At 45.0% G+C, this 26861-nt stretch overlaps 1 protein-coding gene across 1 annotated transcript in view; it reads right to left on the reverse strand.

Moving 5' to 3' along the window:
• ttll7 (tubulin tyrosine ligase-like family, member 7) overlaps positions 1 to 26861 on the reverse strand; it is a 47683-nt gene that overhangs the window by 14973 nt on the left and 5849 nt on the right. Inside the window, exons 6-14 of the mRNA XM_067229747.1 lie at positions 23594 to 23810; positions 22794 to 22958; positions 20665 to 20823; positions 10937 to 11031; positions 9373 to 9520; positions 8558 to 8631; positions 6431 to 6566; positions 4417 to 4503; positions 2713 to 2923 (exon numbers count right to left, since the gene is read on the reverse strand). Of these exons, the coding sequence (XP_067085848.1) occupies positions 2713 to 2923; positions 4417 to 4503; positions 6431 to 6566; positions 8558 to 8631; positions 9373 to 9520; positions 10937 to 11031; positions 20665 to 20823; positions 22794 to 22958; positions 23594 to 23810 (1292 nt within the window). The remainder of the gene's footprint in view (positions 1 to 2712; positions 2924 to 4416; positions 4504 to 6430; positions 6567 to 8557; positions 8632 to 9372; positions 9521 to 10936; positions 11032 to 20664; positions 20824 to 22793; positions 22959 to 23593; positions 23811 to 26861) is intronic.

The following is a 26861-nucleotide window of genomic DNA, read 5'->3' on the forward strand; positions in this document are numbered from 1 at the left end:
GTTGAAGGAGTTTTCAAGGTAAGCCGCAAGTCGTTCCTCTCCTCCTTTCCCTTGTCCCCTCTCTTCTTCTCTCCTTTAAGAAGTTTTCTCTTCTTTTTTTTCTCCAGGAGTCTGGACTCTGAGTCCCCTATCAGATTATGGGCTCGGAAGACGTGAGGAAGCTCATTAAAGGGACACACTGATCAACCCAGAAGGGCCTCTGTGTGTCTATCTTACGCTCAGGCTACAGAGAACTGAGAAACCGGAAGACTTCTCCCCATTGAAACATCCTCAGCATTTTGTGACCCTAATTAAAAAAGATGGATTTGGGGCAGTTAGGCATATTAATCGGCTAAACAAATGCGCAGTCTGATTTACATCTGTAATTTAGCCTGGGCCCCAGACTCCTGGTCTGACGCAACCGGTCTTTACAGACGAGCATCTTGAAAGTGTGTGTGTGTATTAAAAGACACCATGGGCCATATCGTGCACCAAGCGCAATTGACTTTGTCAACGACGTCGGTAAATTAGGGAATTACCTTGCGCTCCCGGGGTGGTTCAGCGAAAAAAGGAGGTGTGTTCCGGCGCAAACGTTCCCTGGTGCTATTTTGCAGTTTCAGAAAAACAATTCCCCCATAGACCAGGAAAAACGTAGTCTAAAGTCAATGGTGCGTTTTTCAGATGTTATTTTAAGGATGCATGCTTGGTCCGTGCGCACAGCTGGCGAGGCCAGGGTCTTCTTCCTGCGAAGCTACGTTACATTTTTTTCATCTCAATGATTTTCAAGATTTTCATGAAAAATCTCGATGCATGTGAACTTTATTTGTAACAATTGTGGCAATTTCCTCCCACGCCTGTTTAAGCGAAGCTAATTTGGGTGGGTTTCTTCTCCCATCCCAATCAGAATCAGAATTTGGTTTATTCGCCATGTATGTTACACATACACAGAATTTACTGTGGCAGGAAGGTGCAAACAATAAACATATATGGGTATTAAGTTAAGTAAAAAGGTATAATGGTTAATCTACTTCTAAGAACTAAACAATAAAAAAATATAACAATTAAAAAAATAAAATATATATAAAAATAAGACTAAGAATTTGAATGAGCCGCATGAGTGGGCAACTTAGTGAAATGAGAAAACTGCTCTGCCTTTCCCATACAATGTCACTTCTCTATCTTTCACGGCCCTGACGAGAACGTCGGTCTCCTCGGCTATGAACCGCTCCGGCGTGCGCCTGGCAAATCCTCCATTATAATAGCAATCCGCCATGGAACAAGCGCCTGCTCTTAAAGGGAATGTGCGATGACGCTCTGATTGGTTTATTGCACGTTATGCCCAAACCACACCCATTAGTAATGTAGCTACTTAAGACCAACCCATTTTAGATTTGCGCCAGGCGCAAAGTCATTTATCCCGCCGGTATAGTAGCAACAGCGATACTTGCATTTCAGATCGCGTTTCAGATCGTTAAAATAGGGCCCCAGGTCTGTATCTAAAAGAGTGTGCAAGTATGTTTGAGAATGAATGTGCTTGTGCAAACAAGCATGGCAACGTCCATGTTGTATGGTTGTGGACTTCAGGAAGACTACAGCCCCACTCACCCCCATCACCCTGTGTGACTCCCCAGTCAATACTGTGGAGTCCTTCCACTTCCTGGGCACTATCCTCTCCCAGGACCTCAAGTGGGAACTGAATATCAGCTCCCTCACCAAGAAAGCACAACAGTGGATGTACTTCCTACAGCAGCTGAATAAATTCAACCTGCCAAAGACAATGATGGTGCACTTCTACACAGCCATCATTGAGTCCATCCTCACCTCCTCCATCACCATCTGGTATGCTGCTGCCACTGCCAAGGACAAGAGCAGGCTGCAGCGTATCAGCCGCACTGCTGAGAAGGTTATTGGCTGAAATCTGCCTGCCCTCGAGGACCTGCACACCTCGAGGACCCTGAGGCGAGCGAGGAAGATTGTGGCCGACTCCTCCCACCCTGGACACTCCCTGTTTCAGTCACTCCCCTCCGGCAGAAGGCTGCGGTCCATCAGGACCAATACCACAGGCCACAAAAACAGTTTCTTCCCTTCCGCTGTTGGCCTCTTCAACAAGGCCAAGGGTTCACACTGACTTCATGACTCAATGCCCTTAAAACACACTGCTTTTTGCACTGCACAATACAATCTTGTACCATTTGTATTTTTTGTAATATTTGTATTTCTTGTATTTTTATATTGTAAATTACAGCAACTTATATTTTATTTAATATTTTATTGTACAGTTTATATTAATCTAATTCTAATCTTATGTACCCTTAGTATAGTTAGTCCTCATATAAAATGTTTAGATTCCTATATGTTTAATGTTTGCACCTTCCTGCCAAAGCAATTCCTTGTCTGTGCAAACTTTCATGGCAAATAAAACCCATTCTGATTCTGATTCTGATGTTTATCTACTAAGATGTGCATCCTAAATATGCTAGCACACACACCATGCCCGCATGGTCACGTATGTGCGACAAGATTATTTTAGTAATTAAAACCGAAGCTCGTAGTCATCTGGAAGACATCAACTTAGAGGGACAGACAGTAACCTTCTCCCCGGTGTGAGGCCTGGGGGCGAAACCGAAGAAGGCTCTGGGACCATTGCGCCATCCTTCTAGAAAGCAAGGCGAGCCTGATTGGTAGTAAAGAGTTTCCCAGACGTTCCTCCTCCTCATTTACGTGGAGCCTTACCCGAGCGCTCTGACGATGATTTATCCTTGTTCTCTCCCAGGTCGTACAAAACCCTCTTCTCCCTCTTCTCCCCTTCTCTCCTCTCCTCCCTCTCTTCCTCGTCTTCGGAGCCAGAGGAGCTGTTGTTGTTGGCGCTGGAGTTGCTGTCGCTGTCTCCTCCGCCGTGCTGTTTCCTGGGTGTCAGGGCGCTCTCGGGCATGGAGGAGAGGGGCTGGGGAAGAGCAAACGCTCACATGAAACGCACAAAGGGAGACAGACACAGATAGGAAGAGACACACGAGCGCGCGCACACACACAGAGAGACAAAGGGGAGATGATGTCAGCACCCACAGATCCACCTTTCAACCTCGGCCAATTACCATCTGTCACTTCGAGAAGCAGAGGTGACATAGAGGGTGTGTGTGTGTGTGTGTGTGTGTGTGCGCACACGCTTATTTTAGGTATGTGAATGTGTGCTCAGCAGATGAGCAGTGTGTTGACTCTGGTGCTTTGATTAAAACCACGGTAGAGACATGTTAATTCAATCCAAACGGCCAGTCCATCCTTCTCTTTGGCCTTTGTAGCACAAATTTATAATTCATAACTCCCCCCCCCCCTCCCCAACAACCCAAACAGAAAAAAAAGTTAATTAAATTGAATGTCTTTTTCACACACCGGAAAGACCACATTGTTAGCATTAATAAAGCATTGGCGTATGTTATACATCAGCTAATTTAGCCCTGCTTTGTAAAATGTATGTGTAGTATGTGATCATAGGCATAGCGCTTATACACAATCATCAACTTGGACAGCAGGAGGCTAAGAGTAGTGTATGTGTTTGAGAGAAAGAGAGACAGAGAAAGTGACGGCTAGGGAGATCCAGTTATTGTGACCGGGAGACAACAGGTGGGAATAGAAAAGCTGTCTGTATTAAACAGAGAGAGGAGAAAACGTCTCTTTTCTTTTGGTCTCAACTTGACCCTCATCGTCTTATTAAGCAGTACTCCTTAAACTATGAACACCCGGCATTCCCACACAGTCTCGTTCCCTCCTCCTCCCCTTCCGTCCCCTGTGAACACACCCCAGAGACTGTCCATCCATCACAGGACGAACCCGCAGCAGTTTGCAGTGAGCAAAAATGAAGGTGGACTAATACATTTGTGTTGGAACGACAAATGTCTCCAATAAGACAAAGACATGCCAGTCTGCACCCGACCACTGTGTTTTTCACCTGAGGAGTGTGTTTGACCCAATCAAGGGGACTGAGGGATGGACTTAGATGTGAGAGACAGAGATAAAGATGGGAGGAGGAGATTGAGGGGGGGTTAGGCAATAGAGAGTAATGTGCTGTTGAGGATCGGGGGGGAGGTGTGGTGTGGGGAAATGGACTGAAAGAAAGAGACAGAGGGAGAGAGAGAGGGAAAGAGAGAGAGGGGGGGAAGGGGGAGTTGACAGGTAGCTCCTATGGGGATAGGACTTTTACCTTAGTGCCTCTTTCACACTCACTATTTCTGTTCTTTGCTTCTCTTTCTCTGAATTGTGTTCTATGAGCTGTGCTACCTTGAGGCGTCTTCCCCTCTCTCCGTCCCTCTCTCTCTGTCTGTCCTTTCTCTTCCTCTGACATTCTTCCTCCGTCTCCTCTATATTCCCTGAAGGCAAATCCCCCCCCCCCTCCTTTCCTCCTCTCCTTCATTGCTCCCTTCTTTTCTCTCTCTCGTCTCTCACCTTGGGGCCTCTTTGCCTGGAGGATTTGCCCGTCAGCTTCTCATCGTCCAGCTCACACTGCTCCAGGAGATCCAATATGTCCTCCTCCTGCACACACAAGGCACACGGCGGACCGGACGCTTCAAATCACACTGACGGATATTTCTTTTAGGATCACCAGTACATGAATCTCGTAATCTTTGGCAGTGGTTACACTCAAAAATGGGTAATGCTGTGTTTCAAAGTGTAATAACCCACACAGCTAAACAGTAACACCACGTAACCAAGTTACCGTTAACAGTTAACAGTTACTGTTGTTACCAACAGTTTTACTGCTATGTAAGTCATTTGTGTAGATATAAGACAGGTCTTGTGGTGGTACCAAAAACACTGTGGTGCAACTATCATGGGTACTGACTTATACTTTCAAATAATGAGAAATATTAATCAGCGCTACTTTGTTTTACACATTGAGTCTGTAGAACTAAATATATATATAAAAAGAAAATCTGAATCGACTAATTTATAATTCACTTGGATATTTCCACTTTAGAAAATTAATTTGTGGTCTTATACTAAAGAGACAGAAATATCCTGGCAGAACGCAGGGTGGCTCTTTCGCTGGCTCGGTACAGATAGAGAATTTGTGAACCTGTGTGACCACAGTGAATACACTGAACCTCCTGTCCTTTCTGGCCCAGTCTGAAGACAAGGAAGAGGCCTCTTTGTTACTGTGCACAGCACACTCTCATTGTTGCTGAAATATAGATTAAGCCTGATTGTTTCTTTCATATCCGCAATCAAGCAGCTTTGGATGACTAAAAAGGTCATTTTTTGCTTGTGTGTATGTAAATGTGGCGTTTGGTTTGTGCGTATGTGTGTGTATGTGTGGTGGGTACTGCTCGGGAGCAGGTCAGGGGCCAAAGCAGGCCTGGCATTGGTCAGGCCCAGGAGTGACCAGCCAGCTCCTCTGCGGGGGGCTTGTCCTGGGATAGACCCAGAGCCACATGTACATATGGCACATCCTCGTAAATCCCTCTCGCTCGCTCGCTCTCCCTCCCTCCTCTCCCCTCTCACTCGCTCCATCCTTCTCTCTGTCTTTATTCCCATTCCTTCCCTCCCCACTCCTTCCTCTCTCTCTTTCTCTTTATCTCTCTCCATACCTCAGCTACTAGTCTTTGAACAGCTCACTCCCTAATCTCCCCCACTCCTCCCTTCTCCTCCTCAACAATTCGACTCTCTCTTCCTCTAACTTAATACCCTGCAAACTTGTTTAACTTTGACTCACTGACCTTTCCCATCTCCCTCTCATCTTGCATTCTCACCTGCCCTCAAGTTAGCCATTCTGCCGCCTCCCTTCTTTCCTCCCTCCTGTCCAGCCTTAGCTCTCTCTCTCCTGCGGCAATGTATAGCAAGGCACACTACAAAAAACGAAGAAGAAAAAGGAAGCCTGGCGAGTGCTTCATCTGAAACTACCCCGGAATGAAACTCTTCACAATACGCAGGTTTCTCCCCCGGCACCGAAATAGCCCCACCGATTTGCGGCCAAACAATGGCCTTCTCTCCATCCAAACAAACGCTTCGCACCTTCAAAACTACTGTATGTGCGCCATGAAAAATGTATCTGCGGTCTGCGGGCACATTCAAATGCAGGGCTCACTTCAACCGTCATCCTTGAAGGAGCCTCTTCAAATCAACACTGGGAGAATTCAAGAATAAATTCAAAGAACAACTAACTGTGAGAGGAGAAACAAGGCTACAAGGCGAGGCCTAAGCGGGCAAACAAATGGGATACAAAAAGAGGTCGTACAGATTCAATCTGCTTTTAGCACGTTTCGACGGCCCGATGAATGCTTTCCGGGAGGCTTGTGGATGCAAGGACATGGTGACAAAGAGGACGAGACCACTGCAACACTTGCTCTCTCCGGTTGAGGAGACAATCTAAATAGGAGAAGGAGAGAGGGAGTGTGTGTGTGTATGTGTGCGTGTGTGTGTGCAGCTGAACACCGAAGCAAGCCGAGTCTCAGGTACATGCCTTCATTCGTTTCAGAGGATTATTCATTTCCTTTTGAAGTGAGGCTGCTCGGCCAGCAAGGAAGGTCTGAAAGGCAGCTGAGAGCAGGCTTTCATACTTCTCCAACAGCAGCTTGTCATCTGGGGGGTAAATACGTCTGTGGAGAGAGACAGAGAGAGAGAGACAGGGTGAGAGAGAGAAGTAGAGAGAACAGGGTAAAAGAGATAGAAAGATAGAGGGATGGAATAGTCGGGGAAGGAAAACAAAAAAGGAGAGAGATGGAGGGAAAGAGCGATCAGCATGTAGAGTGACAAGATGGGGAAGGTAGGTTATGAGCAGAAGGAGGGAGAGAGAAGGATGGTGGAAGGGAAAATTAGAGAAAGAGGGAAAAGAAGGATTATGCTGGACATATAATAAAATTAATATATACATATAAAAAAATATATATATATTGTTCACCGTCCTTTAGGGCCCAAAATCCCCCATCGGTCTTTCCACACACACTGTACCGAACCCTGCATGTCTTACATGCCAGGCCTTTTGTTGACACATCCTCTTCCATTCATTTCAAGCTGGCTAATGTGCTAGTTCACACATCCCACATGATTCTGCACCCCAAGACTAAACTAACAGCCGAACTGTTTATCTTAGGACCTAAGGGAGTAAGAAACATATAAACCTTCACTCTTTATCTCTCCAATACATCTCCAAATGACCTCAGCACTCTGGGCTTACCGCCGAACAAAAACAGTGACAGCGCATTAATCAAAATAAACAGCAACCACAGAGGCAAAGTCAACCAGTACCTTTCTATTTATATAAATGGGGCCGCACTTGGTGTTAATAGATATGCCGTTTGATTTGATGGCAAGAATCCGCCTAATGCACGTATGGACGAATCATTTGGACTTCAGAGTTGCAACAGCCCCTTCACCCTTGTAATCAGGGGATAAAGGAAACGTAAATGTTAAGATCAGTGCGGATAAAGCTGTCAATCCTAAAAGAGCCGTTTTCGTTGCGTATTTGATCACTCGTGTCTTGGGCCTCTTTTGAGCATACGGTCAGATAATCTGTGCGTGACCCACATATTTTTGCAAAAGAGTTGCTCATGTTCCGGTATTTTTGACTTGTTCTTTTTTTAATAAGAATTCACAATTACATTGGCTGTAAACTTGACCTATTTCAGTAGTTTGCCTTTGTGTATACACGTCCACACACACACACTTTCACAATGCCACTTAAATTGGCGAGGACTTCAGAGATGTTTGATAAATGAGCTTGAGTGACAGGCTAGGCTGGGGTCTTCTTTTGAAGCCGGGCCTGGGTATCTGCATGCATTTAATCTAATAGTAGACTAAGTTCGTTAAGGGACTCTTCTAACGATGGTGTCTTAATCAGATCCGGATGGTGGTGTCTGAATCATGGGTTCTTTATTAGCCTGCCCAGACAATGTCTGCTGATTGACTCGCTGGTCAAAAGACGGGCTGGCTGATAGACCGGCAGGCTAATAGACTTGGCTGACTAAGTCCCTGCCTGTCTGTCTGTGATATAAAGTGAGAGGAGTGAGAGAGAGACAGAAAGAGAGAGGTCAATATCTTGCTTCGAAGAAAATCGTAGAAAGTGACTAAGCGAGGGTATTAACAATAAACGAAAGACAAGCGTGGAATCAAAGATGTCAACGGGGGTGAGTCATACTGAAGAGGTGGCGTCTGCTCTCAGTGGCAGGTCACTATGATAAACAGACGTCCTCCATCCTTCCCAGGCCATGATCAGAGACTAACGGAGTTGAAAGAGCGGTTGGAGGCAGAGGGAGTGGAGGAGGAGGTGAGATTGTGGCTCCCTTTGTGTTGTTCGGTGGAGTTGGTGTTTACTCCTGGGAGTCTCGATGCGTCTCTCTCTCACAAGCACACTTTTTCTGTTCTCTATTTCTCTCTCTTTCTCTCCCTTTCCATCGCTCTCAACTCCGTTCTCCTTCCCCACTCTCAATCTCTCTCTTAAAAACATGTGCATTCTTTTTTTTCCCCCACCCACTCTCCGATGTTATTTATCCTCCTGAGAGCAAAGCGCTCCACAAATGACCGTTAATGTAAGCGGAGCTGGTCTCCAGGGCCCGCGGGGGAGCCGGCCTCTTAAGTCCCTCTTCGCTACCTGTAGTTCCCCAGATGTCGCTTCTCGTGCTCCTCCCTCGAGATCTGCTTACGGACCTGGGACAGTCTCTCCTTCTGATAAAGAAAGAGCGAGAGAGAGTGGGGGGGGGGGGGTGGAAGAGGCAGAACAAAAGTAAGAGCCCTATGCAAAGCAGGCGAAATTCATCAGCCCCTTCAAATCCAACTAACAATGAGAGAAAGGACACACTTTTCTGTTAGGAAAGGTCTGAGCCATGAAGTCAGGAAAGGACAGCGAAGCACAAAAAGAACCCGTTGCACCGCTAAAAGACTCCATCCCCTCCGCTTGTTAATATTGGCTGCCGATTCATAATTCATATAGACCCCCACTCCCCACCCTTTTTTCAATACATCAAAAGGTATAATTGTGTAAAGGTCAGTTGGTCAATTTGCCGAGAGAGCAGCAGGGGGTCCCTCCAATTACAGACACTGATCTATGCTAAACGCTCGCCCGTGTTCGTACACGCTCACCCCCTGGTAGCCATGGCGTTGCCTCGAAAGGCTCTTGGAACCGACTGAGTGCCCTTTTTAAAAAGCCGCCCCTGTGTCGGGCTCTGCCCCCTCACCTTCTCCTCAGATGATTAGCACAAAGGTTGATCAAAAGACTAATCAAGGTGCTACAGTACCTACTTGAAGCCGTCACTTTCCCCCCCCACACACACACACAGGCAACTGTCGACCCACGTTCTTCAAAGGGCTGGCAATTAAACATTACACACTGTCAAAAACGAAACTTTTCGACTTCTGATACGAGCAGGACGCAGTGGGCGTAGTCTTGGTTTGACAAGCTAGTCCTACCAGTTCCTCTTTCCTCCTTTCCAGCGTGTGCCGCTGTTTCTCCCAGTCGGAGGAGGCGGCAGACAGCTTCTTCATGGAGCCCTTGCCGTAGAGGCGTCTCTGGGCCTCTGCCTTCTGCTGGGCCAAGTTACGCTTCTTGTCGCTGGCTCTGGAGGATGACAGCAACGTGTCAAAAAAACTTCCATCAATCACAAATTTCCAACAGCAAGATGGATGGTGATTCCTGCTAAACTGGTTGTGAGCTACAAGAGAGGTGGGTATGCACTGTACGGTTTGTGGAGCTATTAATTTCAACGCACTGGCCCTTAAAATTTGATACTGGGCTCTGGGCACACACAGTTTCTCTGTGTCCTGGATTTCCCTGACCTCCTCTACCCCTCCTTTGGGCCCAGCAATACAGGGTTGTGTTTTAACCACCTTCCCAGAAAGAGCCCACCCAGCAAAATACACCCCACCACCAAGCCTTCTCCTCGGGGAAGACCAATGCAATGCTATATAAGGGAACAAGAACACTGTGAACATCAGTTGTTTTTCGCTGGTGATTTTTTATAATTTTTTCTGCCTGCCTTTCATGCTCTGATTTATTTAGTCAGGAAATAATCAAATCTTCCTTTTTAATCTCTGGAAACACAACAAACATTAGTCATGAAACAAATCATTCTGATAAGGGATTTGTGTTGTGGGTCTGCAACAGCAATTCGATTTTAGTGGATCACAGCGCACAAAGCTTTCCAAACAGATCTACAGAAGTATGTGTACACTGTGTGCGTGTGTAAATGAATGTGTGTATGTATATATGTGTGTGTGTGAGTGAATGTGTGTGTTAGTTTGTAGTTCAAATATAATGCAGTGTGTGGAGACTATATTTAGCTGTAGTGAAAGGACATGCAAACAGAGAGCAGATAGAGCAGAGACAGAGGTTAGGTTTAAGATGATCAATCAGTGAAGACTTACTGCAGTAGTCTGGGGACAGTGTGGTCGCAGCCAGATTGAACACACACACACACACACATGCACACATACACTCAAGCAAACATGAACGCACACTGTATACACAAACAAATGGCCACGAACAGCACACCGAAGCTGTACCACAAACTACATAAATGGTAAGCTCACACACGCTGACACGTAAACACAAAAGAAAAAAATAAGAAAAAACAGAAGCTTTGCAACTGACTTCTCTCCTAACTGCAACCCAGCAGTGCATAGACCAACACATTAACAAGGGCAGGCAAGCTTGTTATTGTTCATAAACCCCGTCTGGTAAACAAACTCAATATCTTCTGTGACACATCATTCTGAAACGATAACAAGGGGCCAAAATACTGCAGACATAAAATAATTAAAAGTTTCTGTTAAGTGTGTGTGTGTGGAGGCGGGGGGAACAAAAGCTGATCAATAAAATCTAAATCATTCAAAAGCTCTGGCTTGTGTTAAGAAAGTTCATTGTGTGCTTTTTGTCCGATTCCTTTTGCGCAAACTCTAATGAGTCTCTTGAGGAGCGGTGCGGGATAATACCAGAGAAGTGCCGTCTAGAGCATAGACCGTACCGAACCCTTACCTGATATTAAGCAGTTTCAGAGCATTGAGCAGAACTCCTTTCTTCACATCGTAATCAATCTTCTGATCAGTCCCAAAACTCGGAGCTCGATTGATCTGCCAGAAGAAAAGAAACACAGTTGAGTCAAAGATTTATTCTGTCTGGGTTTTTTTGTTTTGTTTTTTTCACAGCGAAAATACAATTTCTGGATGGACGAAGCAAAAAATAACAAATAAAGTGCTATTTTCACACCTGAGGATTATGGGGGGGGGGGGGGGGGGGGGAAGGTGCACGAAGGGGTGTATGTTATGCATGGAGTGATCATATTAGAGTCTTGTCCTCTTACCTCCAGCCTTCTCATCCTGTTTGACAAAAGGTTATAAAGGCTGGGGGAAGCTGCATAAGACTCAGCCTGACATCATGAAGATTCTCTGCCTACACTCAAATACGAGTCTACTTAAAACATTAAAAAGTTAAGTTGGTATTCATGAGCTTATTCTTTGAGTGATCATTTTATTATTTAATCGCTATCACCGAGATTGTTTTCCTTTCCTGAGTATTTCTCACTGTTGCTGACTTGAAAAACATCTCTCTCTCTGTTGTACTCCATTCTTGAGCATCTTTTTCATCCAGCAGGTTGACATTTAGGAGGCAGATCATCCATCAAAGAGTTTTACCAGCAATGCAATGCCTACCATGGACTTTCAGTACCTAACAGTTTGTGTGCACCAAATATTTTTTATCAGTATTCGATTAGTTTCATAATACCCAATGGTTCGTGTGTTGGGTGTTTTAACATGCACTTCCCAACGCTGTCTGCGCTATCTGGTACCTCAGTAGAAGACGGGGGATGATGAAAGGAGGAATTGGATCCATCAAAAACGAGGACCCTCCCACGCTGGCTACAGATTGATGATGGAAGGACGTGTCTCTCTCTTGTGTCTCTACCAACATGGGGCACCCTATACGAGCCCAGAACCCCCTGCTTTTTAAGGCGTTCCCAAACAAGCAACCAAAATCAAGGTTTAGGCATTGCATCACCTTCGGGGGTGGGTGGGTGGGTGGGTGTGGTGGTAAAGTGGAGTGGAGAGACTGAAAGATTTGCAGGCTCATGTCTGGCATGCTACTGCCCCCTATGTCCTGTATGGACAACGCCAACCTATGCCAGCAGGACAAGCACCTAGCAGAACTCTGTATGATTGACAGTGTTCTGGCAAGGGCTGCATGCTTTCAGTAAAGGACTGTAGACCGACAGCACCTACTTTGTGAATTGATAACTTAAAAAAATCCCTGTCATCCTTGTAAACGTATAAGTGTGACTTCTCTATAAAAACAACTTCCCCCAGTGCTTTACAGTTATACAGCTGACATGACAAAAGACATGACAAAATCACTTGTCTCTCCATTCTTTGCCCTCGCTTTCTCTTTCCAGGTGGGGGTGGGATTGGGTCAGCGTATCAAGGAACCCTTGAAAGAATTGCTTTTTGTGCCTAAAAAAAAAAGGGGAGGGGGGTTCAAATTACGACAACACAGCCGCCGCTGTCGGTTAGATCGTATTGCAGACCTGATAACACAGCGCTCCCCGCCCGGTGTCACACACACAAACTCCCAAACACCTCATAGCTTTCTTTTCAGGTAGACACCAGTGCAGACAGAAGTCTGTGTTGTGTAATTGAGTTAGAATTAAGATAGAAAGACATGGTGTGGTGGGTTTGCAGATCCCCCCCCACACCCTCATTTTATTTTGTTACACTAAATCGGTCTTTTACCCTCACAGAATAAGATATCAAGCTATAAGGTGCACACTGGATCAGTGAGTTTAAATCTTTTTTCCTGTGGAAACCTTAATCTGTTGGCTCTATCTATGTCGAGAAGACTCTTTATTTTCACCCTATCCTGCGCCGTAGTCAGCTGCTGGATACAAGCTGTAACTTATAAGCGACACACCAACCAATCAGAGGGCTTTTAGCAAGTCGCAGACCAACACAGAGCCTACCAAGGGACTCCTTATAGGTCATGAAACAGCAAAGTGTCCAATCAGAGTCCTGGTAACAGGCCACCTAACAGCCAAGAGCCTATGAGGGAGCAGCTTAGTGCATGACGCCATGTCATTAAAGCTAGCAAAGTGCCCAGCAGTTGGAAAATGAGCAACGTGGCTCCTGATCCTCACTGAAGCGATAGTGAAAGAAAAGAGAGAGGGGATAAATCCTCTCCAAGGACTCTGGGGTGGGGGGGAGGGGACACGGGACTCACTCTCTCCTCTCTTTAAAAAAAAAAAAAATTCACGAACGGTCGAGCCGTCACTAATCCTCAACACAAAAGGTGTTTACTGATGTGTAGCGGGGCTTAGCGCTGCTAGTGTAAGGTAATATTTACATCACAACCCAGCCCCACTAATCATTCAGGCTAGGCCACTAAGGCTGGCTTGGCCACTAAGGCTGGCTAGCCACGAAGGCCACTAAATCAATGATTCAATTGTAACTCTAGCGACCTTGGCAGTGCCCACCTGACTCGCCTGGGGGAACTCTGAGGCGTTTGGCAACAGTGCCCATGCCAGGAGTCGGTTCTGCAGATGGTCAAGCTCGAAATACACAAAGAGAAGCTCATCAAGCCTAACTGTTCAAGAGTCCTGCGGTTCCAGTGTGTCAGCCATTTCTAGGTGGAGGAAACAGAATATATCCCTCCACTTGTGGGGTTTGGGTTGTGTGTGTGTGGATTGAAACCCCACTTCTCCGCATCGTAATAGGAAAATGGAATTCAAAAGAGGAGGAAAGAAAAGTACTTTTTTCGTTTATTTCATTTCATTAAGAGTATGGGCGCTCTTACTGTACGCGGGTAATACCGGGATGTTGGTAATCCTGCCCGCATGTCTCATTTCCCGGTGTGATTTTTCGTCCATCTGTCACTGACTGACAGCATAACGGGGCTATCTCTTTCTCTCCCTTTCTTTGACTCTTTCACTTTCACTCTCCCAAAGTTTTTCACTCTCGCTTTATCATACCCCTAACCATCATCCTACCCCCTTCGCTCTTGCCATTCCCTCCCTCCTTCTCCTTGTGTGAGGAGGTTAGGCCAGTCTAGGCATAACTATCCCCAACAGTCTCTAAACCCACACTGATTAACCTAAATGTCTCTGGCAGGGCCTTAAAAAGGGCCTGCTTTGAGAGGTATCCAATAAAAAACCACAGACGAAATGATTTTTCACTTTGACTGAGGCCAACGTACACGTCTCAGTAATATATCAATCAACATGCGCGAAAACACTAGAAAAAAAACTAACAAACAACAAATCAAACACATTGTCCATGTCCTCCTTCGCTAATTAAAATAAGGATCAGAGAGAAATTTGAAGCTATATGTAGTTAAATCAAATATACTGTAGGACTATACAATTATTTTATTTTTTATTTTATGTATTTATTACCTCAATATCTCAGTCTTTGATGCAGAAATAACCTGTCAATATACCATGGGCACCTTCAAAATGAAGCAATGCAGGGTTGTGGAGAAGTTTTCTGCGCGCGATTAGCCCCATGTGAATTGTTCGTTTGGCTTGATTTTACTTTGAAGTTCTGGTGCTATAATGATCTTGATTATTGCCCTTAAAGAAATAAACAGAATGGACGAAGCAACTGATGATTTGATATGATTGATCGAACGTTCACATTCAAAGAAATAACAAGGAAAAAGCATGTATTCCCACAAAAAGCATATGAATCACCGCCTTATTATACCCCCTGTTGTACGTCATTGAATACCGAGAATTCCGTTTATTAATGACCACGTTGTTGTGAAGAAGTACAATATAGCCATAAGTCTGAATCAAAGATTTCATGTCTGACACTTACAGACAAAAACATTGGTTACAATGAATATAATCTGTAAGGCTACCTCGCCTCAAACACTCAGGGGTACCCACATAGCTCAAGCACTGTCAGACTGGACTGTTGTTGCTACACAAAAGCTCTGAGAGAGAAACAGACATAGACATAGACAGAGACAGAGACAGAGACAGAGAGAGAGAGAGAGAGAGAGAGAGAGAGAGAGAGAGAGAGAGAGAGAGAGTCGATCCAGCTGGTCGCCCCGTTCAAGTCCGGTTTGGGTTTCGACATCTTATCAATCACTGTTTTGTTCTTTTGTCAAGTTTGTAGTGGCTCATTCCGACAGAGAAACTCTATCCGAGTTCTTGAGCAGCGCTAAAGGTCCTGGGAGTTAGCAGACCAACACTTGGAGAAGTCCCCTGCCCTTAGCTGATGGGCAGACTGGCCGGTTAGACAGTTGAATGCATTGAGTTGTTTTTGAACACACATACACACACTATAGATCACATCAGTCAATCACACATACATACAGCACACACATTGACAGACACACACACAGACACAACTGCCATCCTACTCTGATGATAAATGACTAAATGCTGGAGTGCCTTTTCAACTGGCCCACATTCCCGTCCTGTACATTCCTAATTTGATACTTATTCCATGAAATAGTCATGTTTGAAAAAAATTGAAGGAGTCACATAACTCAGTTTTGCATGGATGTGGATAGGGACTGGCAGATCCCATACATCATTGAAATGATTCTTTAATAAACCTCTTATAAATCCAGCGGCTGGAAGGAAAACACTGCCATCTAGAGCACCATAGAAGCCACAATAATCAGCAGAGGCATAGAGAAAAGATAATATTCTTAAACGTTGTATGACATTACTAGATTATTTTTTTAAAGAACAGGCCCATTAAAAGTGCAACAGCTTAATCAAAGCATTAAGGAAAAAAATACACTAAAATATAATTTAGTATATCCAACTATATGTATTTATTTTCTCATTTCTCACCCTGGAAAATCTAATCAAGGGGGTGGAATATTATCTAGAGAGCTAAAAGATCCTGGCAATTCATTCTTAATCACCCCTAATGCTTTTGGAGAATCTCTGAGAAAGCTATATTACAAAAGCTTGTAACAGTGGCATGGGTAATTGTAGAGGTGGTTCACAGTGTGGCTCATCGGGTAAGAGCCAGTACCTTGTAGGCCTGGCCTTTCCTGCATGCCCTCTGCATTCTCTCTCCCATACATATCATGTCCTTCCAAATACTGTCACTATTTCTCAATAAAGCAGAAATGCTGAAAAATATATTTTTTTAAACTGAGGCTTGAGTGAAAGTTGGCAGACATAGAAATATCTCAAATGAGTATTTCAAATGTACAGACCTTATTTCCAAACCCCTGCAAACCATCTAAATCCTTAGAACACCAAACATTAATTCACTAATTCATTAATAAAACACTTAAAGTTTACATAATGTGACCTACTAAATCCTTCAGCAGGACTTTTTTTCAATGTTATCCTTTTATTTTAGGGGCATTTCAGGGACAACAAACTGTTTTGGAGCGAGTTATGTTTCTGGCTGTGTGAGACTATTCTGTAGTTTAAGAGGGATTTCAGGTAGTGCAGATCAGGCTGCCAGAGGAGGAAAACAGCCGGCACACTGGGCGTGAAAAAACACGAGATGAAGCATGTGTGTGCGTGTATATGCGCGTCCATGTGTCTGAACAGCGGCGAGACAAGAAAAAGAAAAACGTTTGTTTACGCTCTCCGGTGCAGATCATTTCCATTCATTCCCCCGCTAGTAGAAGAAAGGAAGTCTGGCTTGTGTTGGCGCTCAGGAAAGGGACAAGCAAATCAAACTCATCTTGAAACAATCGGGCAAGGGGGCCGCAGGGGCAAGGGGGGTTGGGGGTGGCGGGTTTACGGGACACTGTGTGGAAGGGGGGTTGGTTGGGGGTGTGTGCAGGAGGTGGCTGTCGCCGTCCCAACAAACACCAGCAGCACGCTTGACCCGAGCCCAACCCACCTCATTAGCTGCCAATCACTCCTCACAACCCGCCCTCCCAGAGAGAGGACAGACTGGAGAGATGTAGAGATGTTGGAATGAAGCACGGGAGGGGGGTATATGGGGCAAATACTGCAGACTTCAGGCTGCAAATGAACAAACTCTATTACAAGTCACACATATAGTATGTATTTTTCATCGTTCTTTTTGTTGTGCACCATAGAACAAATAAAAAATGTACTTCCATTTCTTAAATCTGGCTGGAAAAAAAGAACTTAAGCATTCAAGCCCGCTCATATAAGCTCTACATCAAAGACAAAACGAAACCACAGCCGAAATAACCAGTCTGGGTGTGTCTGTGTGTCTGTCTGTGTGGCGTTCGTTTGACTTTCCACATCTCTCTACTGTGCAACTAACAATAAAAGCTAAATGCTTCTTTTGTCTGATACCCTTTGTGTCTTCAAAGCGAGGTCCATCCCCTGTACTGTCCCTCCAGCTGAATGATGGACTTACCGCGCCGATGATAGGCCGCACATGTGCCTAAGTGCAGAGATAGAGTAACCTTGTAAGCACAATAATCACACACATTCACACCCACCCACACAAAGAACCAGTCTGTTTTGGAGCATGGAGCCCGGCTCACGAGAGACCCATGCGGCAGGACTCTAATTATTCCACCCGCTACAAACAGTTTTTCTTTCAAAATCCAGCTGTAATTTGGTGGGTTGAAACCAAATTGTACAGGTACGAATTAAACTACCTTTTAATGAGGTTCCTGCTCTGCGAGTGGTCTTAGAGGCCAGGGTTTGGGGCCACAGAAACCCACCAGGACTTTGCAAAAACAATAAATATCCTCCCAGTTAGACTTCGGCCAGATAGACACAGCGAATCATTTAAAGGGGCAGTCCGCATGTGCATTCTCCCCCTTGCTTGCTCACTGTGTGCCCTGAATATTCGCCTGTCGCCTATTTTTTAACATTATTCGTCATGCTGGCTTAACATCTCCAGTGTGACTAGGACCTGGAAAGACTTGAGAAAAAAGGATCTCGTGAAGGGCCCCAAGGGGGGAGTGATATTACCGTCACACCGCTATATTTTCACTAATGAGCGAAAGCATCCCCCTGCGACACTTTCTGACCCCTTTTCTCTTTGGCAAACCCGTAACATAAGGTACAAGCTTGCGTTGGTCGGAGGTTGGCTTTGTATCAATTAGCAGCGTGTTCCTTTTAAACTCAACATGTTCTGTATGCATGTTTTCATTGAAGCATTTCTTTACCTTTTTCATAATTTTTGCACACAAAATAAGTGTCCACATTTGCATTTACGAGGAAACAGAATAAGGAAAAACTCCGACCAGACAATGTGTCTATCTGTCTGTCTGTCTGCGCGCGCGCGCGTGTGTGAGTGTGTGTGTGTGCCACGGAGAAGAAGTTAATAAAAACCTCTATACGAGATACAGATGCCAGGCATTGCAACAAAAGTGAGCAATCTAGAGTTACACAGTTTGTGTCCCTCACTGTGTAACACTGATGTTTTGAATGTCAAATGGAAGGAGAACCAGTGTTGAAAACACCACAAATGGAGATAAGGATCATACAAAAGGCTGTGTCTTTCTCCCCCATTCAGTACAAACCCCATGTCTGATGACCGGCTTCTGTTGGCCAGGAATCTGACCAGCCTTCTTCAATCTCCTAAGACAGCCACAGAGAAGTGAGAGGGTGTGCTATCCAGCAGGTAATTGTTAAAAAAAAGAATCATATCACACTTTGCCAATACTTTTTTCCACATCAGTTGATTTCTCTTTTGTGCTCGTTCGTCTGAAAAATGTCCAGAGGTAGCTAGTCAATGGCAGTTGCGTTTGGCGACGTAGCAAGTGTGCTGTCTAATCAGGAGTGTTTGCAGCAGCACACAATGCTGAATGCCTTGTCAAACCTTGTGGCTACTTTCGCAGCGTAATTACAGGATGTGAGACTTTTTCTTAGTCCAATGAAACATACACACAAACACACACACACACACACACACAAAGACACACACACACGGTAGAGCAATCGTATTTGACATTTTCATCTTCAAATGATACCATCTACCTTTCAGGTAGCACTATTGCTCTCTGAAGTTTCACTGCCGGCTGAAGTTTGCCGGTTGTTTGCCCAGTCTGGCCGTCTTCCAGGAAGCAGGGAATAGTCGTAGTCACACCAACGGAGGCACAGCCAAAAGCAGAGGACTCTATGTAATCTATGGTGACACAAGCAAGGTAACTTGAGCTATAGTCTCCAAAGTCAAACAATCTGAACTTGCATAGGCCATGTGGAACTTTCTGGCAATATTTGTTCCTCTTTCTGGAATTCCTGGGACACTTTGCAATTTGTCCCCAAAAAATCTAATACATTTATGAAATGTAATTTGTGTATAGGGGTGTGCCATAGGTTTTCTCTTAGGCGTTTCTATACTTTAAGACATTTTTGTCAGCAGTCCTACACTGTATACCGAATGCACAAACCACCACAACAGAACAGTGTAGCTGTGGTGAAGTAAAAGTTTTTTTCTGTCTTTGCAGTGTACGCAGTGAGAACCAGGGCCTGTAAGTATCCCCTGACTAATCACTTGAATTTTGAAAATAAATGATTGTTAGGGTAAATGTGGCGTGAAAGAGAAGCGGCGTTCATTCTCTCCCATGTGGAACTCTGCAGAGGATGTTAATTGATGAGAGTTATGGAGGGCTGGTAGTAGCACTGGGGATCATTACTGGTGGAGTGTAACAACTGCATCCACGGCTGTTAGTCGCCTCAAACACACGCGCACCACGCACGCAAGCAGTAAGAGCAAAAAAGTATGCTACACCCTTGTCTGCACACTCGTGAACAAACTCATGCATGCCCTTACTCCCATACACACACACGCAGGATTCCAAATTAACATCAGCAAGAACTCCTCCTTTTCTCTTTGTCCTTTTGTCAAGCACACACGCACGCAAAAAAAATCCTTTGAGAGAGTGACGCCACATGGGTTCCTACGATGACTCTGCTGAAAGTCACACAAACTTCCAAATGATGCATTTTCCAATTAAAGGCTTTTAGAAAGCTGGTTTATTTGGGGTTCACGCAATGGAGAAAACAAACAATTATCCCAAAGGCATATCACATCCCAGAGTCAATTTGTGGGGAGTCAAAAAAAAAGAAAAAAAAAAGGCGCACAGTACTTTGGGTTAAAGGATTTAGGTCATGCTTTAACTGGCTGACATCAGCTCGTGGTGAGATGAAAATCCTGGAATGGACTTTTGCTCCGCTCCTTCAATCCTGAGTGACACTCGAGAAACGAAGCATGACTGCCGCTAGTCAACCTGCAGTTTTGACCTATATACTGCAGTGTGTGTGTGTGTGGGGGTGTGTGCATGTGTACGCTCTCTTTCTCATGTGGAGTGTAAGCAAAATCAGTGTGTTTATGGCACAAGTCAGTTCAAGGCAGCATCTCTCTCCATTCCTTGTATGCCACATTATTGTAGTTTATGGTCGCTGTCACATCGTCACCGTGTCAGACATCTGAAACACTACAGACTGGGGTTCCCGCCGTGTGAGAGAGAGAGAGAGAGAGAGAGAGAGAGAGAGAGAGAGAGAGAGAGAGAGAGAGAGAGAGAATATTTATACTGCAGTGTGTGAATGTGTGTGTGTGTGTGTTTCGCACACATCTGTTATTACAAAATTTACAATAAATGAAAATGGGATTTTCAGCAAACCCAAATTATTGGCACAATCATTTGCAAATTTTTCTTGACCTTCCAAAAATAACAAAATGCAAATGATCAAAACACGTAGTTTGTTACTGAAATTCTCAAGTTATACACAGGCGAAATGGAATCCATCGCATACAATTTGGCGTTGTTGTTGTTGTTATGTGGGTGTATGTGTGTACCTCTAGGAGCCAGGGTTTGAGTTTGCGGTCCAGGATGATGTCAAAGCCCAGCACCTCGAAGCAGACACTGTCGCTCCCTGGTGGTTGCCCGGGGCGACACATGCGATAAGCGTGCAAGACGTGAGGCTCAGCCACGATCAGAGTCTTCACCACCAATTCCTAGGCAACAAAGAAACCAGGATTGGTAAATGGCAGAGTGAATACAAATCTTTTAAACACGCTCGGTTAAGATATTTGCCAAATTCATTGCACAGCCACAAAAGGAAGTTAGAAATAAACTAATTTGACAACAATTTAAAAAAAATCGGGATAATTTTGTAAGGGTTCTGCTAATTGTCAAATATCCTTTGAAAATGCAGAGCAACAGTTCTTGACCGAAGAAATGTTTTCTTTTTTTACATACAGCACTGCAGGTTTTAAAGTGACAAACACAATATGTACTGTATAAATAAATCCAAGACATCTAATCTCCAGGATGTGGACCTAGGGAGCTGGATAGCTGTGCTGTACAACATAGCCTGAAATCAGTCAGGATTGGAGACTACACACTACTCCACATGGCCTATCTGAGAGAGCAGGCTGCCTTTTGTCTGTGCAGACCCCACGGAGTCTCTTGCACTGTACATAAACACACACATATACACAAATAGAAAAGAATACACACACGCTCGCCTGCTGTGCACACCTGTGGGTTGAAGGCATCATTCGGCCATACAGAGAGAAACCAGACCAGCGTGGCATGGCTGGGCATGGCTCTGCAGGGTACCTGCCCTGTGTCTCTCAGCTCCCCTCCCCCCCCTCCGCACCACACCACAACATCCATCTGTGATCCGCACACACATCTGTCGGCCTCTGGTACACACTCGTCTGGATCGGGGGGAAGGGGGGCTTGGCCTGGTCTGTTCCTGATAAGAGAATAGGGCTTGGGCATTTCAGGTCTACCCCTCCCTGCCTCCACCGGTAACACTGCCACATTCTGAGCCACAGCTCTCTGCACAATACCTATATGCAGGTGCGTGTGCACGTACTTAAGTCATACACTGTCGCTCCGACCTATTTTGAGAAGAAAGAAAGCTATTTGATTTTTTGGCAACAGATTTCATGAGCATCTCAGTTTTTTAAGTGGCTCAAGGTAACAACCCGTACATCTGTTTTTCAATCCCACAGAGGAGGTGGCTGTCTTAACCTGCAATTGTTTACAGTGGGCTTTCTTTTTACAACAGTCCTATCTCCTAACAGCTGGCAGAAGGTAACCAATAAAGGTCACCACTCCAGCAGGAGACTGGCACCAGAGAGCATGACAGTTGGTTCAAGATGAGGTAAGTTGAGGGGGAAAAAACGCAGTGTATGAATGCACAGCGTCAGCGCCTAGACAGCGTTCTGACTGAACACAAAGTGAACATTTTAAATTTAAAGAAGGCGGAGGAAAGAGCAGGGCAGCTGAAGTCTACCGTTGCGGGCGCAGAGATGAAGATGAGGATGAAGAGGCGAAGTGTGGTACGGCACATGGGGGGTCCAGGTGGAAGTGTCGAGATGCAGAAGTTTGCCTGCCGTGTATTAATGTCAGGGGTTATGATCATTGAGGAGGGGTGAGGATAGGAGGGATTAGCAGGAAAGATGTCAAACAGGTTTTAAAGGCAACCATGAGGTCAGAGAAAGAAATATGGAGGGATAGAACAACAAAGCCAGTGGTGGTGGTTTGAGGGCTGGGGCAGACTATAACAAACACCAGGAAAAAGGGGGATGAGGACTGTACAGGGAGGTGAAGGAGAATACAGTCGAGATGATCACAGGCAGAGAGACAGAAAGCCAGACAGAGGGAGGGAGAGAGAGAGGGAGAGACGGTTTTTGAAAGACAGCGAATGCAACGAGCAATACCGCCTGAAAACAAACGAGATGAAAGCAAGTAAAGCAGAGTAAGGTGTTTAGATGGTCAAACCCAGAGCAGGATGGAGGAAGTGACTCTTCCGAGAGTTTGTTTGCCTTCACTCTCCCCAAAGTAAAACAACCTCTGGAGTCCCTGTCATAACAAAAGCACTCAAAACTCAATCCGGGCCAAGTTTATCCCCTAAACCGTCTGTGTATAAAGTGTGTGTTTTGCATTTGTGTGTCTGTGGGTGGGTACTTACGGAAACATCCCCCCAGAACTTGGCTACGTCGTAGTCGTTGGTGCGGAGGAACTCTGTGAACCAGCCAATGGACCTCTTACTGCCTTTGTCCGCCGTCTCGTCTCTCTCAAAATTCTCGTTGTGTTTGTTTACAGAGTAATTGGTCAGGTGCATGTACAGCTGACTCTATTAAGGGGGCAAGGGAGTAGCTATTAGTTGGCCTTAAGGAAACTGAAAATATCCCCATTTTAAAGATGGCCACACAACAAATGTTCCTATTCTGGGAGATTCACATGCATACAGAATAAGCTCTTAGTAAAAATGTTTTAAAATGTAAATTAAAGTAAATGGACAAAAGACTTGTGGTACAAACTGGGCAGGCTGTTCTGGTCATAGGACTCGATCTCTCATCAGAAGGAGAGGGTTATGCATCCTGAACAGGGCAAAGGCCAGTCATGTTAAGGCCACTCTCAGTAAGTCTCTGTGGGATTCTAGATCCTTCTCAATGGCATGACTCACTATCTCACATGTCAGTTGGGGTGTAAGACTAAACCACTTATTTCACAGGGTGCGGTCTCGGTGTGTGTGTGTTTGTGTGTGTGTGCGGGGGTGTGTGTGCGTGTGTCAATTTCCTTGTGGTAACAGACTTCAGTTCAGCAGGTGCCGGACTGAAACATAAGCTTGATTTGCAGAAATCTGGTGGGTGCGTGTCTGAGAGAGTGCATGTGTGCGCTTGAATGCAAACGCTCGTGTTCACAGGGGGTGTGTTTTGCAAATGTGCCACAAACACCCTGGATGTTAGATGCCAGTCTCCTACTCACCAGGTTGGCATCGCTGGGGGCGTGGTACTTCTCGGTGCCCATCCTCACCAGGCCGTCGTTGTAGAGGAAGATGCGCAGGGGGTCGCAGGAAGTAACCAGGATGTAGATCCTCAGGTCAAACTTGTAACCCTCCATTAGAAAGGGCTTGTCCAAATACTCCTGAACAATAAAGTGATCCTGGGCTGGGAGCTTCTCACAGTTCCGAATCAGTGAGATTCTATGAAACACCAGAAAACACAGGAAAACACATTTGTTTGTTTATGAAATAATAAAAATAATTAAAAAAAAACATATTACAAGTGCAAGTCTATGGGGATAATGTGTACTACAAATAACTACTTCTATAGGACTGTACATACTACGAGGGAGTCAGGTGGCTGAGCGGTTAGGAAATCGGGCTAGTAATCTGAAGGTTGCCAGTTCGATTCCCGGCTGTGCAAAATGACGTTGTCTCCTTGGGCAAGGCACTTCACCCTACTTGCCTCGGGGGAATGTCCCTGTACTTACTGTAAGTCGCTCTGGATAAGAGTGTCTGCTAAATGACTAAATGTAATGTAAATGTACTAGTAATTACTACTATGATTATTCTGTGATTCTAAGAACAAACTAGTACAACTACTAGTATAACCCCGCCCTCCCCCAAAAAGTGACAGTTCTAATATCTGATTTCCAGACATATACAGAACTAGCATCTGGAGATCATTGGAGTATTTGATCTGGCGGCCTCAGACCAAACCATTTAGCGAAAAAAGTCCGAAGGGGGCAGCTAGCCTCCATCAAATGCAGTTCAACCATCGCTGACTCTAAACAGGTTAACACGAGAAGACATTCTGGTCCATTTCAACCGCCAGCCCAATTCATTTCCTAGGTTCTCTTGTCATTTGCACTCAGGTCTTACGGTACACAGGCTGTATTTAGCTGGACGTAGGACAGGCCAGTGAAGGAGAGGGTTGGTAGAAGGGGGGCAGAGGGGCTGTTCCAAACAGTCGGCCTTTAAGCAAACCTGGGGCCCACGCTAAACATATTGCCTTCACTCAGAGTTAGCTCTGAAGGGGCTAAATTGGTTACACACATGGCATGGCCTTATCCACCCACTTTCATGTGTGTTCCATGAGAACCGAGACTGTTTGGCCTCGTGTTTGGCCCTGTCATGGAGGACATACAGGCTGTCCGGCCAGCACTTGGTCATTGGAGGGGAAACTGGGCTGTAATGTTCTGTTTCAGGGCTCTCTGGTCACTTTGGAGATTTACTGGATCAAAGGCATGGTCATAAGGTGTACGGATATAATGACAGAAATAGCAGACAAACAGCTCCCCCCCCGGAGCTGGTTAAAAGTCTAATAGCTAATGTAATATTGCACATATTTTTGTCATATTTCCCCTAAAACAATAAAGTTAGGCTACTTAAAGACACCTTACCTTATAAAGTGTGTTCTAACTGGCATAAATGCTGCCAATTAATAATTGACGTAACAACTTAAATGGTCAGTAGCCTAGACCAGGTGTGTTTGGAGAAGGGACACATCTAAAACATGCAGGGCAGGGAGGCCCGAGGACCAGGAATGGGAACCCCTGGCCTAGCCTATCGATTAAGGTAGCCCACTCGGAAGCATGTACACTGTCTGCTTCATTTGATCTTGATAGGCTAAGCATTCTGTAGCAAATAATAATAATTCCACTATTTATCAATTAAAACTACTTCAGTATAATAATGCACCTAAAATACAAACGTGAGCAAGGGCAGCAATCGCTATAGAATCAACAGACATGTGCAATTTAGCTAGCTGGGGAAGAATACAAACAACGAAAATCACCAGTTAACTTAATTTAAATTTGCAAGAACTATAGACTAATACAATAACAGGCTTAAATGAACTGACAACATAAGTTATACGATTTACAGTTCTCACGGACGCACACAAGAAATCTCAACTGCGGTGTGAAGCGCGTCTCCGTGCTATTCTCCGACATGCACTCTTAACAATCACTGCTGATAGACGGCCTAACATTTTGTACAGCCCTATTTCTGATACCGTAGCGGCAGAAATGTAGCCGTTCAACATAGAGGAAACACTGACACTGACAAAAACAGAGACAGACAGACAAGGGGAGAGACAGACAGAAAAACTGACCAGCAGCCGCACACATTACTTGATGGACAGACGGACAAACAGTTGAAAAGACACAGACAATTACACAAAGAGAAAAAGGCACACAGACACAGACGTAGAGTGTCAAGTATCCACAGCCCTGGAGTGGTAAATGAAATTGCATGATTGATGAGCATCCATGTCGGGTAATCACAGCCTTCATTCTCCGGCTGTTTAATTTGGCACCAGTGGGGATCTCCTGTTTGAGCCTGACACTTTTTTAACAAGCTCCAGTTCAGACACAAACAATAACTTCATTTAGTTTGCCGACCCCAAAATAAATTACGGGGGCCGATATAACTTAATTTCCTGCGTCAGGCCGTGCTTTTCTCTAATCTAATCTTTCACATCCTCCTCCAAGTGGCCAAGCTAAACTCATCATCTTTCACTTTCTTAATGCCTTGCAATAATTCAGCCGTCGCCAGCGTTTATTCTTTAATAAATAAGGCTGTACTTTCGCACGGGACTGTAAGTAATGCTCATATCCCAAAAGGAGAGAGAAAGAGAGAGAAAAAAAGAGAGCAAAAGAGAGCGAAAGAGAGATACCGACGCTCAATCTGTACTTCAATACCCCCATCTATTGGTGCGCAGAATAAACACAGGCTGTTGTGAACAAAGGTATTATAAGCCACTCCAATGATAACAAGTTTCCTTCAAAGACATCTGGTTAACCCAAGAGATTTTTAACCATCCAGTGGTGAAATAAGGGTACACACATTGAGTGGATCAAATATTTTACACAAACTGCCGTAGTGAACAGTGAATCTTTGTTTTGCTTGGCATTGTTGGAATTCAGACAGCAACGGTGCCAGGACCCCCTCCAATCTATGAAGTCCACATCAACTTGACCTTGGTTTCAGCGTGTGTGTGTGTATGGGGGGGGGGGGGGTTTGAGGCTGTCATCGTTTCTTGACTGAGAAACATCCAGGGGCGGGAGGGCCAACCTTGGAGCTGCTTGAAGCTCTTCCACTCTGCCCAGGTCTCTGTTGATGGCCTTTCATAAAATCCAATAATCACATGCAGAGACCTTCGGGGATGAGACTGACTGGCTGGCTTGGTGGGTGGGTGGTTAGAACTGTGTCCTCGCTAACCACAGATTTACGATCATGGAGGGGATA

The sequence above is a fragment of the Osmerus mordax genome, chromosome 26, assembly GCF_038355195.1.
Source record: "Osmerus mordax isolate fOsmMor3 chromosome 26, fOsmMor3.pri, whole genome shotgun sequence".
Taxonomy (NCBI): domain Eukaryota; kingdom Metazoa; phylum Chordata; class Actinopteri; order Osmeriformes; family Osmeridae; genus Osmerus; species Osmerus mordax.